The 16,658-nt window shown below is 29.4% G+C and overlaps 2 protein-coding genes across 2 annotated transcripts; both read left to right on the plus strand.

The window, feature by feature from the left end:
• The first annotated feature begins 1,091 nt into the window (after positions 1-1,091).
• On the plus strand, positions 1,092-9,086 carry LOC107444520 (NPC intracellular cholesterol transporter 2). Its single transcript, XM_016058672.4, has 2 exons — positions 1,092-1,385; positions 8,190-9,086. Exon 2 carries the CDS (start codon positions 8,196-8,198, stop codon positions 8,658-8,660), a length of 465 nt encoding a protein of 154 aa, XP_015914158.2. The 5' UTR covers positions 1,092-1,385; positions 8,190-8,195; the 3' UTR covers positions 8,661-9,086.
• Positions 9,087-14,545: 5,459 nt separating this feature from the next.
• On the plus strand, positions 14,546-16,441 carry LOC139426435 (uncharacterized). Its single transcript, XM_071185313.2, has one exon. It carries the CDS (start codon positions 14,671-14,673, stop codon positions 15,565-15,567), a length of 897 nt encoding a protein of 298 aa, XP_071041414.1. The 5' UTR covers positions 14,546-14,670; the 3' UTR covers positions 15,568-16,441.
• Positions 16,442-16,658: the final 217 nt, after the last annotated feature.

Raw genomic sequence — 16,658 nt, forward strand, 5'->3', positions numbered from 1 at the left:
ATTGAGCCATTTCAAAAGCAAGAATAGTTATCATAAGATACTATTTTAAATGAGTTTAAGATAAAAGTCAGAAAACAAACTTACCGATATAAAGTAAAATAAAATAAAAATGCGTTAAAATTAAATGCACTAATCTGATAGTTAACAAAAGTTGCTAAGAAGAAAAAATATCATAAATGGGCTTTCAGCTTTACCGTATAAAATAATCAGTAAAAATATATTTGGTTAAGAAAATAATAAATGAAGCGAATTACATTTCAAGGCTGCCTTCTATGAACTGAACACTTTAATAATAATAATAATTGGAAAGTTCAAGTAACGAAACCCACAAAAATAAAAGAAGTTAATAAAAAAAAACATATATATGTATATATATGGGTTGGACACAGATATGGAAACACAACTTTATTAACATGTTTTGGAGGGTTTTACATTGCTAAGCTGTTGGCAAAATTTGAAAAATCATGTATGAAGTTTTTAGATACAGTGTCCTTTTTTTCATGCAAAATGAGCGTAGGAATTTTAAAGCTGATTTCCGTGTTCAATACTACTATAATTAATGAAGCATTCTTTTATAAATATTACAATAATGCTTATATTATTAAATGATTTCAAAATTTCTGGCATTTAAGCTAGTAAAAATAGTAGAATGAATATTAAAAGAAAGTTTTTAAATTAGTAATAAGAAATATAATTTTTAAAGTAATACAATACGGAAAGCTAAATTTTTTTTATCTCGTAAGAAATTTTCTCTTCATTTAATATTTTATCAAATGTAATTTAAAACTCAACTTATTTGAAAACAATAACAATGATATCTTAAAACATGTTTTGAGATTAAAATGAAATCATTAACAAAGCAACATGGCATTTTTTTAATACCGACAGATATACCTCCAGAAAAAACGAATTTGTGTCGAAGCTGTTTAAGTCATGCACGTGCAATGTTCGCATAATTGTTGTCGTACTTTAAAATGTTAATAAAGTTGTTCAAATATATAAGATCCCCTTTCATTTGTTTTCTAACTTAAAGCGAATTTCTTTTCAAGAATAGTTTTATAAAACCTTCTAATCTCTTCTTTCTTCTTTAAAAACTGTTCTATTCATAATCTATCAAATCCTATCTTTTAATAATCTGTCAGAAGATCTCTTTCAGTTGTGTGAACAGTAGTCAAGTAAATCTAATGGTCTCTGTTTGCTAAATCATTCTTTTGCAATGTTCGTGTATTGCAATAACGTGATATCGTGATAATTCCAAATCATGACTTGCAAAAGGTATTTGATTATTTACACAGAGGCAGTAAATAACACCGATTTATCTTTATAACAAAGAATCATTTTGAGTTAAACAAAGGAATTAAGAGGCTGCTATTTCAAAAATAAGAGTAATTATGATTTATGTTCTATTGATTCTAAATTTCTTGACTAAGTGTATAAAATATTTTAACAATTAGTTTTGTTATAAAAAATGATAATTATGATCTATGTTTTGTTGAGTCTAACTTTTTTTCATTAATTAGACATTCGATTTAAACAGCTAGCTTTTCATAAAATAAGCTATTTTTGATTCATGCTTCGTTGCTCGTAAATTTACTTCACTAATTAGACAAGGGATTTAAACAGCTAGTTTTCAAAAGAAAAAATAATTTTAATTTATGCTTTGTTGATAGTAAACTTCTTCACTAATTAGACGAAGAATTTAAGCAACTAGTTTTGCGTAAAATAAGATGAATTTGATTTATACTTTGTTGATTATCAATTTCTTCATTAATTAGATATTATATGAAATATTTATTATTAGATATTATTTTAAACATTTATGACTGTTGTGTATTTAGAACTCTTTTGGACCTTTTTCTGAACCATATCTCTTTCGAAAATAACACACACATATATATATATATATATATATATATATATATATATATATATATATATATATATATATATATATATATATATATATATATATATATATATATATATATATATATATATATATATATATATATATATATATATATATATATATATATATATATATATATATATATATATATATATATATATATATATATATATATATATATTTATATATATATATATATATAAATGGCAAGCACATTCGATATTAGATATTTTTGAGCTGTTTCAGGACCATATCCGAATCGAATGCCTATTACAAACTATTAGTCAAAACATAAGCTAGTCAATTTCTTCACCATTTTTATTAAGGAAGATAAATAAAAATGTCTTTTATGTTGAATGTTAAATATTTTGGGACCCTATCTAGCTGTTTTAAAGATAACAAGCAAACTTTATTCTAAACATGAAGTATGTTATAAGTAGAAAGATTTGATTGTCCCTCCATTTTTATTTATTTTATAAAAAATAATGGCTAAGTACTCAGAAATAGATATTTTAAAAATGTAAGTAGAAAAATTTGATAGCCGCACCATTACTATTTGTTTAATAAATAATGACTAAATGCTCTAAAATAGATATTTTGGGTCTATTACGCAACTGTATCTGAGCCGGAAGTGACATGTAGATTTCAAATACCTGTTAAAAATATTAGTCAAAAAATGTGAATATCAATTTCTTCACCATTTTTTTCCCCTTTAATAGATATTTAAATAGTTTTTTTACGGAAACTTACTGTTGCGAAATTTTTCTGCAACTTTTTAAGCACAGTAGTGTGTGGCAAAATTAGAAAATTTTGCGACCTGTCAGTGGCCAATTGCAGCATTCTTCACAGTGGCCGTTTTTTAAAACCGCTTTTTCAAGAATTGAAGAATTAAATTTATTTAAAAAACTGATGAAATTAAAATGTAAGGCAATTCTTTCATAGCTTTTGTAAAAATATGGTAAACATTACAAGGTTAATTTTTGAAACGAGGAAAAACTTTATGAAATAAGCATGAAACAAAGCAAATTTTGGATTTACAAAATATCAATAATAATTATTTATTTATTTAAAAAATAGTGAATCGCACCCGGGTTTCATTTTTGAAGAAGAAATTAAAGCTCAGATGGTGATTGACAAAAAATTTTAAGCTGCCAATTTGTCATATTTAGTCGCCCAGTGCCTGATGGCGACCGTTAAATTTATCCTATAGACCAGTTGTTTCTAAAAGGTGTTCAGTGGAACCATAGATTTCAGAATATAGGTAACAGGGGTTCCAAGAGGTAGACCTCTTTTATTAACTAGTGGTGATTTTTGAAAGTTGCAACTTTATTTGTATTCAAATAACAATCCATAATTTTTCAAATTATTAAGTTACGTTCATGGAATGGTTGTAAAATTATATTATTATTTATGAAAATGTCAATGAAAAAATGCTATAAAACTTTTTTACTTATTTAATAATTTATGCTTATTTCTTAAATATCAATAAATAAATTACGAAATTAATATGCATTTACAAATACTTCGTAAATATTTTTAATTAAACTTTTCAATTTAAAAAAACACTTAATTCAAGAATTACCTATTTCAGGTCATTTTTCTTACAGTTTATAATGACTCTTCTTCGAAAATCACAATTCTGCTTATTTTATTCATTTTCAGCTTATTTATGCATGCGATGCAAACTAGAAGCAGCTCCAGCCCTGTAAGCGCAACAGTCTAACATTTAATTTGATTCTAAGACTGTTATTTATAAAATAATAAAAAATTTGAGTATTCACACTAAATTTATCTTGTTTGGTTAGAATATTCACAGCTTCTAATGAACTCTGCTTGTAAAATTGGAATTTTGCTAAAATAAGCTCTAATATAAGCTCGAAATAAGTATTTAGAGTGCCGTAACAGAAAAAAAGACAATTGCTGCCATGGACTGTTGTAGCTCCTTTAAAGTATGCTTCATGCTTTAAAGTACACTTTAAAAGTAAATCGCATAGGGCAGGGGTGGCGAACCTTTATGCACCAACGTGCCATTTCTTCTAAAAAATTGTTTAATTTGGTCATAGACGTGTCGTCAAACAATTTTGACTTCATGATTATTAAGAAAATAATAACACTAAATACTATCAACTCGAAACTCTTTATTTACTATGAAAAAGAATACATTTTGCAATGTCTCAGTTATACGCGTAATTCAACTTAAAGTAACATCAGTGTGACTTCTCTTGTTGCAGATTAGATGACAAATAACTTAATTAGGTTGTAAGATGTTATTTTAAGCAGGTCTGTTAATTTTTTTTCTAGTTGTTTATTGTTAGCTTGTTTTTTATGGTAATTAATTGTTTTTTGGCATTAATTGTAATTTTTTTGTTAGTAAGTTTTTATTTTTTTATGTTTGTTTTTGTGAATTTTAATTTAATTGGTAAATTGCTTCACAGTGGATTTCGTGATCGGTGGCGTCCCCAAAATATTATGTGGCGTGCCATAAATGGCACGCGTGCCCTTAGTTCGCCATCCCTGGCATAGGGTCTGATCTAGAAATGCGGGGCCTTAAGCATATAACTTTTAGAAACTCCCTGGCCATTACTTAAAACAAAATTTACCTGCTGTTTAATAATGAAATGTTTTTAAGTTATAACATAAGTAAATTATGGTATATTAGCAAATGTGAGCTTATATCTAGTTCAATCTTCGTTAACTCATAATTCTAATAGACAATTATTAACAAAAAATACAAAAATAAATTATTTGTAACATTTAGAGGGTCTCTAGAAATGAGGGGGCTCTAGGCCTGGGCCTCATGATAAATAAGACACTGAAGAAGCAGCCTCTTTTTAGGGAACAGCTGCCCAATAAAAGGTGAGAGTATTTAACGAGCAGAGGGGGAAAAATTTAGGACTTTAGATAGATGTAGAGATACACAAAATAAATATGGAAATGCTTGTATTATTTAAGTAAATAAAGAGTTTAACTTTTTTCTATGTACAGGTGTTGATCAAAATAATAGAAACACCTCTACATTAACTGTATGTAAACAATTATTCTTTAAGCAGCAACTGTTTTGAGAGATTTTACAGGGCAAAATTGTTGGCACCATTTAAAAGGTCATACTTAAGGCTCTTAGAAATAGTGTCCTTTTTACCCACCTAAAATTTGCATGGACACCAAAATGAGAGTAGGAGCTAATTTACTTTTTCAACATCACTATAATTAAAAAAAAAGCATTTAGATACAACGATTGCAATCCTATAGAATAATTTCAGAATTGCCTGTAATAAAGCTAAAAATAAATTAATAACTTTCACTTCCTCATTTTGGTCGATCCAAATTTCATATTGGTAAAAAAAATGACAAATTTTTTAAATGCTTCAAACATGATCTTTCGAAGAATTGGGCCAAATTCTTTTTGACACCGTTTTTTTTTCAACCACACCCGTTTTTTTTGTGTCTAAGTGTAGTTCTCACTGTAACAAAAATTTTTTTCTTCAAAAAAATCCTAAAAGCATGGCGACGGCGAAAGCAAATTGGAGTATACAAATCACTATGATTTTTCTGATGCAGTTTGAGCGTATTTAGCAGGGCTGAATCTCTGATACATTGAACATATTCAAAGCACTCGTTTCTTGATCTAATCTTACGTTGCTTCGATTAGAGATAAAAATATAGTTCAAAATCTTTAAGTGCTCAATGCAAGGGTCATATTTTGGCAATAATAAGTAGATGCTGACAATTGGCAATTTTTAAATTATGTTTCTTCAACCGTAACCATGAGATCTGATAGCTTATAACTAAGGCCCGGATTTTGATGACATTTGCATTTTTGGACATTTTTTGTCCTAAGAGCATTTTTTTAGATTTATAGGGCTTTTTTTTAAAATTTTGGTGTGCATTTTGCATTTTAAAGCATTTTTTAAGCTTTTTGTTAATTTTTTCCAATTTTCATTGTTTATTGGGCATTTTTATTACATGAAATGCAATATTTGTCTTATAATTTTAAATTTCATATTGTAGCTTTCAATACCACCTGCATGTCATTATGTTTTTCCATTATGTTATTGATTGCTATAAATTCTTTAGAAGTAATTCTTTGTTACAGCTTTCCCATTTTCTCTGATTTGTATAGTTTAGAACATTACTATTTTCTAGGAAATTTTCTTCTCCAGGAATAAAAATTTACTTTCAGAAGAGACGCTCGTTTACATTTCAAAATATCAAAAAACATTTAATAATCCAATGTAATTCTGATATTTAGTAATATTTTGAGATGAAAGTTGTTATATTCATTAAAGTTTCTATACAAAATGAAAATGTTTTGGAGTCAACATATTTTCCTATTTTTTTGTTAATTTAGGATATAAAACATATGTGTCAAACTTTAATTAACGTAGAACAAGAATTGCATTGTTTTATATTTTTTGAAATGACTCATTATAATTTTAAAGAGTAAAACATTGTTTTAGTTTAATATTTTTACTTTATTTAAGTCATGTCATAAGGCATTTTTAGCGCATTTTTAAAGGCATTTTTCGCACTTTTTAAGGGCATTTTTTACACTTTTTAAGGGCATTAGCTGCGACTTTTTGGGTCATCAAAATCCGGGCTCTACTTATAACACTATTCTGGGGTGTTCAAACGGTATCTTTATACTAAATTTTATTCCATTCTCTTTAATAGTGTGAGCTAAGATAATAGTGTGAGTCGGGATTCTTGTTTGAGCTAAGTTATTTTATTGAGGCGCCAGCACAATTCTTAAAAACTTAGAAAAGAGTTAGGTGAGAATTGCACTGCAACCCATGGCGTACATGTGATATGCATCTATGGTTCTTTTGTATTATAGGATGGCGCCTGCACTTATTTAACTAAATTATCTATATCGTATGATAATTTTATGTTTTTTAACAATTATTTTCAAAAATTGCGTCCTGTTTTATCGTATTTTAACGACTTGGCATGCTGGACAAGTTACTTGCCAAATCATTAAATCACATAAAACAGCTGTGCCTTGACCAGTAATTTTTGACAATAATAATATAGTTTTATAATTTAAGTGAGCCGCGATGGCTCAGTGGTTAAGGCACTGAATTGTCATTGTAAAGAACTGGATTCCATTTCAAGTGACTGCTTGAAGCCCACCCAACTTCGCATTGATGTGAACCAGCTTGTCTGGAAGTAGAGGCGGCTTATGCATAGAGCTGACTAAATTGCCTTAATTATGCCATTAGTCACGAAATTGTGGAGCTTTAACCTCCGTGACCCCCCTGCTGCGGGAATGCTTTTCTTTATATAATTTAAGAAAAATTACTATTTAAAATGTGAATGAATAGCTAGTCCATAACAGGAAAGTGCTCCTTGTAAGTGCTTCCCGCAATGGATACATTATGCAGTTTATAATCCTCATGACGTACAATGCCTTCTCTTCAAATTTGTAGCTGCTATACAGAATCAACCTATATAACCATCGTGAATAATGTATATAAAAATTATAACTAAGGCTCGGATTTTGATGACATTTGCATTTTTGGACATTTTTTGTCTTTCAGAGCATTTTTTTAGATTTATAGGGCATTTTTCTTTAAATTTTTGGGCGTATTTTGCATTTTAATGCATTTTTCAAAGTTTTTTGTTAAATTTTCCAATTTTTATTATTTTTTTATCAATTTTCATTATTATACTGGCTTCCAAACAATGAAGAAAATCTATAGGATATTAAGAGGTGAAGCAAAATCTTTTCAAATTGAAGAAGAATTGTCAGTAAGTGAGACCGTCTTTTTCAAGTACACGCCTATAACATCAGTAGACGTTGAAAGAAGCTTCTGCAGGAATGAAAATTTACTTTCAGACAAGAGACACTCGTTTACATTTCAAATTATCGAAAAACATTTAATAATCCAATGTAATTCTGATATTTAGTAATATTATGAGATGGAAGTTGTTATATCCATTAAAGTTTCTATACAAAATAAAAATATTTTGGTGTCAATATATTTTCCTTTTTTTGTTATTTTAGGATATAAAACATATTTTTCAAACAAGTATAGCATTGTTTTATATTTTTTAAATGACTCATAATAATTTTAAAGAGCAAAGCATTTTTTTAATTCAATATTTTTACTTTATTTAAGGCATTTTTTGCGCAATTTTTGCATTTTTAAGGGCATTTTTTGCCCTTTTTAAGGGCATTAGTTGAGATTTCTTACGTCATCAAAATCCGGGCTCTAATTATAACAATGAAAACCTGTTCATAATTCCTGTAAAAGACTGTAAAATTAATTTTCAATTTCAGCTTACCATGAAGTATTTCATCTGCTTAATATTATTCTCATTGGTTCTGAGCTCCATGTCCACTAGCTACAAAAGTTGTGATGAACCAATCAAGAGCGAGATTGAAAGCGTAACTTTATCGAGCTGCCCTGATGCAAAAGATTTTTGCCCATTGGTCAAGAACACGATTGAGACTACCACCATCCGATTTAAATCCCTCGTCGACTCCAGCTCTGTTACTGCTGTTTTGCACGGATCGAGAATGGTTAATAGAGAAGTGGTTGGAAGTGAAGAAAATATACCATTAGACCATCCAGATGCATGCAAAAGTGGTTTATCGTGTCCCATTTGGAAGGGTCAAGAATACACCTATATGAATTCGGAAAATGCTACGATCCCTGATTACGATTATTTATCAAAATTCATGCTTAAAGATGATAGAGGAGAAAATATTGTGTGCTTCATGATTCCTGTGGAATATGTAAAACAATAATAGGAAAAACAACTGTTATTGAAAACAGTATGCGGAATATAAATTAATTAAAAAGTTGTTTCAGTTAAGAGTTTATTGACAAAAACTGCATTCAAATAGGTCCATAATTAATTATTTTGCTTAATTTAATGATTTTGTGACTAACTTGGAAGTTGGTCCCCAACTTATTAAATTAAGACACGTTAGATAAATTTTTTACTGAATTCAATTTATAAAAAAGTGTATCTTTTTAACTTTTGGACATATCAGCAAGTCTGAATATAAATTAGCAGTGGAATATAAATTAAATTATACTCACGAAGTTGTTCAAATAAGTAATTATTATCAAAAACTGATAGGAATAGAAACAACTATTTTAATTAATTTAGCTACAAGTTTGTCAAGTTCGCCATATTGCTCACCGAATCAATAAAGTACAATCTGTTACATATATTGTTATTCATCTGTTATATGTTATTTTTACTGAAAACAAGGTATTATTTACATAAAAAAAGGTATTTAATTTTTATATATCTAGACGGGTAAAAGCAATAACTGGTAAAAAAAATCAGTTCATTATAGCTTGTTTTCGGAATGATTAAAATGCCATGATTTCTAGGATTCCTGTTAACAATTATACTAAATATATTAGAGTATTTTTTCCCTATTGAAAGCAAATAGTGATGAATATTTTATAATGTAAAAGAGTTAGCATATTTTACACCTCACAAAAGACAAATGATATGGTTTCAGAATAACTTTCTATTACCGCCTTGCTTTAAATCATGCCTACTAGTTAAAGGTGAGTGTTAACATTTTATATGAGCGATTTCAACTATAAAAACAGGATCAACTTTTGATTTCAAATCAGCATAATTTTTTTTAATGGTAATTCTAGATTTCTCTTATGTCACATGTAGTACCAAACTTTAAGTGACAGATATGCAATTTTTCATAACTGTTGCGCGATTTTAACAGTCATGAATAACTAATGTGTTGCGCTTTGTTCAAGAGTTTGTTTAAGATCATGATTCAAGATAAATATTTCAGTGTTTGTAAAACTCAATTCCAAATACTTATAAATCACTACAGCCTGCATTTTGATTTTGAGTTGAGAAATTAAAAATGTTTTTTGAGTTGTGAAAAATGTCTCAAAAACTTTACAAAAAAAAAGAAGAGGCAGGATGTAGGGTATAAGTTGTGCTACGTAGATGCTAAAGTTAAAAACAACGTGCATAAAACACACAAAAAAATACAGAAAGGACATACTATATTTTTGTTTCTCTAAACTAGAACCCTCCTCTGTGTCTAAACACCAGATCACTGTAGAAAAGTATAATTTAATAACCGCTGATTTAACCAATGTGGTTTATGTACTTTAACCAATCAGGTCAGAGAAGTTGCTACAAAATTTTACTCCATTTTGTTTTCGACAATGCTTTTAACCTTTTGCACTCCAATGTCAACTTTGAGTAGACATCAAAAGTCACCACTCTAAAACTTTAATTTTTTGTAATTCATGAATTAGTAACTACATAATTTTATAGATTATAAGATTTATATAAAATACTGTACAGAGTGTTGTAGTTTAAATGATTTAGTGTTTAGTAGGACTGGGCGATACATCGATGCATCGGAAAACATCGATGTTGTGCAATCATCGCCGATCCGATGCTTAGACTGGCCTCCTTTTCGAAGCATCGTGAATTCCGATGTGAGCACGATGTTTTCCGATGCCAGGTTGACATCGATGTTTCCCGATGCCGCGAAGCACGATTCTCCCTCTCCAACATCGATGTTCGCAAGCACGCGCGATGAGCATTTTCCTCCGATCATGCGGCGACATCGATTGTCGTGACGATATTTTCCCCTATGTTTCTTCTTTCGCGAAGCATCAAGTAACGATGTGCTCACACGATGATTTCCGATGTGACTATAACTCATCGCCAATGAAAGATGAAAAGGTGCTTTCTTCATTTCGTGTAAATCCAAGAAAAGAAAGTGATTCCCTGAGGATTATTTATGTTTCGTAATTTGACAATACTTTGAGATCATTTTTGTCTTGTTGAGGAAACGATCGTCTGTTTCGATAAGACTTTTTATTTATTTACTTTTTTAGCTATTTATTTTTCTTTGTTAAATCTGAAGAATTGCATTCCCTCAATATGGATAAAATGTTTTCATTAATAATTTTATATAAAGCTGCAATTTTGCATAATGACCACGTCTTCAATTATTAAAAAATGATTATTATTATTGTTAGAAAATATTAAAAAAAAAATCTAATATTCTTTGCAACGAGGTTTTGAACCGACAACTTCTCAAACGCAAATTTTCTTTTTAAGACAGTCGTTTCGTTTTTATTTCTTTAGCATTTTCTTTTTCGACATGACTGCTTTTTGATCTTTCTTATTTATAACAATTTTAATAAGAGTGTGCAGTTAAATTTTATTTCCACGAAATATAGTTTATCAACATAATAATACATTAGGTCATCAATAATTTTGAAAATAAATTTTCAAATAATTGATTTTTACAATATTGAAGCCATAATAATTTCCATAATATCCTTTTTCAGGAAATTTTGTTTTTATGCTGGTTTTTCTCAATTTCCTCAATTATTGAAGGCTACTACCTTCAATAAATTATTGAAAGATATTCTTCAAGAAATTCTGGAGAATGAAAGGTCAAGAGGTTATGCACATCGGCTGTTCTAAGTTTTCTAGCTTTCTCAATCCATATATATATATTTTTTTTATCTTTTTCTATTAAGTTTTTTATTTTTCTGTTTATAAAGATTTTTAAATTGTTGGCTCAATGCACATTTAAAATTTTATTTTTATAATTGTATCTATTTTATTTTTACAGTTGGCTGACATAATTCGTTTATCCAAAGATAATTTTATGTAAAAATGATTTTAATTAATTTTTTTATTAGTAACTGTCGAAAAAAGTTTGAATTGTAAGGTATACAAATTTTTTTTAAAAATATAACTTTTTATTTTAAAATAAAAAAGTTAAAAGAAATTAGTTGAATAGTTTCTGAAAAATAAATTTTAAAAAAATCAGACTTTTTGGAATCCAATTATGAAGTCAACAGTAATTTTTTTTTCATGCACTGCACTCTATCCACAAATATCAAATATTAATTGCTAAAATATCCATGTTAAGATAAATTTATTACAATATGAGAGCTGAAAAAATGCACCGATTTCTTCTAATTTTATTTTCTAGAAAAATTATTTCTTAATGTAATAATTTTTTAATGTGTTTTTGTCTAAGATACCTAACCATCTTTAAGAATGTTGAAAATTAACGATAATTTTTGTTGGCTAAGGTTGAAATACTATTCTTTTTTTTTTTAATTCATCCTTAAAGATAATTTCTCATTTTTTTAAGCTGCATGTAAAATTTTAATGAATTATTCGTTTCACTAGTTAACTATTTATTCACTACCCTCTTTCTTTACTTTAAAAACTTCCGATTGTTTTCAGAAAAGTTTGAAAAGATGTGTTTTATTTAAATTGAAAAAGACAGTCTATCGAATTATTTTAATGCAAAAGAAGAAAATAATCAATTTACTAAACATTGATATACCCGGATATAAAGTCATATATTTAATTTACTCCTATCTTTACTTTTTTCTCTGATTGATTATATAACTTTATTGAAATTAAATACCTATAAAATGAATATAGTTCGTATGATGTAAATTTGATGCATTTTGGCAGATTTTCACTTTTATAAATTTTTTCTGAATATCCCCCTTGAAATCTTACTCTCCTTTTTCCACAAACACACAAAGTTTAAATTCTAAAAATCTAATTTATATATTTAAAATTTTAGATTTAGTCTTACTTTACAGTAACATCAAATAAAAAAAAAGTAAAGGTGTGCAAGAATGCAAAATTTGGCAAAACCAAATGTGAAATAGTAATGTGACATCGCGATGTATCGAAACATCACGATGTTTGAGTGGCGATGCATCACGATGCTGAAATCTTAACATCGCCCAGTCCTAGTGTTTAGAGTAGTCAAACAAGATCTGTCGCCAATGAAAATAAAAAAAACCACAGTTTAAGTGCCTAATACTCAAAGCAAAAGGATGATTTCAAACTATGTATATCATCTTGCTGTGAAGAATTATCTGGGCTTCAAAACGGACAAATAAATATTTTCGAAATAAATATTTAACTTTTTCAATAAAAAATCAGCATCGACTTAGATGAAAATTATCAAAACCACTGCCTTATTTTCAGATTTTGGCAATTTTCATGAGCACAGGTAATGAAGCAATAGAGTGAGTTTTAAAATATTAAAGAACAACTATTACAACAATATTACAAACGATTTTCACTTTCACTAAACTATGGTCTTTCTCTATATTGACGTTTTGCGTCATTTTAAGAATAAGCATAGACATCGCTGGTTTTATATCAATTAAATTTGACCAAACAGTAACTATTGCAAATTCATGAGTCACAGTCACGAGTAACTATTGCAAGAAATTTTCAGAGGTTAGAACTTATGATTCTATAAAATTTGGAGAAAACACAGTTTTTCTAAAAATTTTCAATTGATTTTTAATTTTTTTAATTTTAGAAATGAGTGAACCATAACGCTGGGCAGTATTTTGTTTTCAACTTGCTCTTTACTAAATGTTGAGACATAATTATTTTCAGTGAACCTTTGCATAAAAGATCCTTTAAAAGTCTTTCATATAAGGTTAATTTCTCCTGATCAACTATTGGTACCATATTTTCTAGATTGCGCAACCCTTTTCATTTTTGGGGTCAAAAATCCAAATCCATTGGAAAAAAAGGTATGTTAATTCAAAGTAAGTACTTTTTTTTTCTGACCTCTGAACTTAAATTAACGTCTGTGCTAATATTTTAGTACATTTGAAGTAGCCCCCTCGATCCACTAAGATTGTGAAGAGTCCTTATCTTGTTCTTGTGTGTTTGTCTTAGTTGCTGAGAACTGGTTATACATAGGTAAAATAAACTTGTATAACGTAACCTTGTTTTTTAAGTCTAGGTGAGAATATAGTTCATTAAAGACTGTAGAGCACCGAACGCTCTATCATCTTCTAGAAGAAAGCCAAACCCGGCAAGGGGTTACCTAAACAAAAAATCGGAGCCTTTAGTATTCCGAACGTTTTGACATATTTCGTACTGCTCAGTTTAGTAGCCCGAACGCTGTGACATTTTCGCACAGTTTGTGTTCATTACGACTGACTGCTAAATTAATCCGTGCGGAGGCTTTCTCTCTTCTGGAACTTTTCCCTTTTCTTCATTATGCTATTGATGTGATTGGTCCAAGTGATTTGGTTAATGTTAGTGCCACCCGATATGTTGGGATGAAAATATCGACAAAAGAAAAGAGGCCATTTATCTGATATGCTAAATCAATCATCATCATATATTTTAAAATTCATGATTCAATAAAAAAACTGCAAATTTTAATGAAAACCGATATTTTTTTTATAAAAGTTTCTTTTTGCGCTCATATTAAAGCTCCAAGTATTTTATAAAATATTAATGCAGCGAAATCTGTGCATTTGATCACCTGTTGCGTGTTGATCACCAGTCCAAGTTGATCGTAATCTAATATCTAACTGGTAAAAACAATTTTAAATTGACCTTTTATAAAATTACCACTAGTCTAAAATCACCAACAAATTGTACCCTGATTAAGTTGTCCACTTGAGCAAGTTTCTTGGTATTTATTCTTTAAATGTGTTTTTAAATAAATAATGATTATATTTAAATAATAAGTTAATCACCAAGAAACATATATCTTAAGGAAACAAATTCTCTATGCAACAATATCTTATCTTTTTCTACGCGGATGTCAGAATCGACGAGTTTCCTGCGTTTTCTGTTTCCTGTAAAGTGGAAGAATATTTAAAGTTTACATCTTTTATTCATAATGACAAATACTAACAATAACTTTCATACAATGCATATTAAAATATCGATTCATTTATAAAAATAATTTCTTAAACAGATCTTAATCTTTAGTTTTGAGGATGTCATTACACATTTTAATCGCGTTAAGCATTTTGATAATTTTTGCTGTCACGTTTGGCGAAATACGTAAACTTATGCCAGTTTGTTCGAATTCCTGTTTAGTTGGCGGTGATCAATCGACTCGCAATTGCTTCTGTGACAGCGTTTGCTCACTCATATACAATGATTGCTGCTTGGATGCACCCTACAGAACATTTCGAATGGCGATCAGACGAAGACAGAGCAATCGATGTGTATATGTGCACGGTGAAAATAGAAATTTCTGGATGGTAAACAAATGTAAAGATTCCTGGACAGGACGTGAGCATATTCGAGAAAAATGCATTGAAGACACAGTAGTAAGCAGTGAGACTAATGATCTTATGGGAACCGTGCCTGTTACTGACCCAAAAGAAGGAGTGACTTACAAGAATTACTATTGTGCTTTATGTAATGCTGAAAATACTGAGAACTTAGTGGAATGGCGAGTTAAAGCCCTTTGTTCCAATGTGGATGTTACTCAAGAAGATGTTCTTCAGAACTTAACTTTCATTGAAGAAAAACAGCAGTGGGGTGTTTGGAAATGGGAAAACGATGAATGGATGTTCGAAAAATGCTACTTGTTGTTCCAGAAGCCTGTAAATGTTACCAGAGGCATCAGGAGTTGTATTCCCGGCATGGTTTCTTCTTGCCCGAGATCATGGCAAAATATAACCACACGAAGACTGTGCAAGTCTTACGTTGATCCTATTAAATGGAATGATGGCATCCTATATAAAAATATGGATTGTGCCTTGTGCCATAATAAATCATCGATCGGATATGAGTGTTATTATGATGTTGCCAGAGGTACCAATGTTATTATGCTGAATCGGGCGTTAGAGGCAGATTTAAGCTGCAGTGGACAGTGGTTCTAAAATATCGTTCATTTGTTTCAAACATGACAGACATACGCACAAAAATATGAAAGGAAGTGTAGTTTGTAAGTTTATTATAAGAGACAGCTTAAGCACAATTTTTCACATGAAAAGAACAATCATAATTGAGGTTTTGCCATACATAAATAGTGAATTTTAAATTTATGATGAACTGTAAAAAATATTCTGTGTTGATATACGTCTGAAAATATGCCTCTACTGATGTATACCACGGATAGGCTGATGTTAAAGAACAGTGCATGAATGATTACCTAAATTATGAGTTGGACAAATAATATTTAAAAATTGGGCAAATTTATAATTATGTGATTTTTTTTTTTAACATTATGGGTGAGCTCACCGAGTGATTGATTGATTGGTGTACAAGAGTAAGGAGGTTGTGTGAGTAATATAGTGCAAACTTCAGATCTTTTCTATGATGATTTTTCACAGTGGTAGTAAAATTATTAAATTTATAAGCAGAAATATATTTTGTAAAAGCAGGGAAGGAGACTGAAAAGGATCCGATTGTTAGATCAAAAGTCATTCGAAATAGTTCGTTTTTGTGTGAACTTTCATGTAAGGAGAGCTAACCTATAAGATAGTGCAGAACTTATTCCGTTTTTAGGTAGACTTACAGATGTTGATGTGTGTTCTTTTATTATTATTTCTTCTTAACCCCTTAACGATCGGTTAATTTTCAAGAAAACGGTCGTAAAAGTACCTATTTTTTTGGCTTTTGTATTTGTATTACGTATTTGATTAGTGCTGAAATTTAGTTTAAAATAAACTATCTACATTTAGCTTAAAAATATCCTGGTACTGCTATCTGGTGGGTAAAAGGAGAAATAAAATGTTTTCCGGGCAAAAGAAATGAATTAGTTTCATTCTTATTGGCGAGTTACTACTGAACACTCCAGCCCGTCAATATCACGGGAGCAAGAAATAGCGGGCGAAAACTCACCCCGTCATTTTCACGGGAGCGAGAAGGAAGGGGTTAATTAGTGTTTTATTTTCACCAAAAACTTTTTATCAGTGATCGAACTAATGAAACACACAGGCGGCTAGATATTCCCTACATTGGTTTAAAT

This window comes from Parasteatoda tepidariorum, chromosome 5 (assembly GCF_982258835.1).
Source record: "Parasteatoda tepidariorum strain Cologne lab strain chromosome 5, Ptep-v5.0, whole genome shotgun sequence".
Taxonomy (NCBI): domain Eukaryota; kingdom Metazoa; phylum Arthropoda; class Arachnida; order Araneae; family Theridiidae; genus Parasteatoda; species Parasteatoda tepidariorum.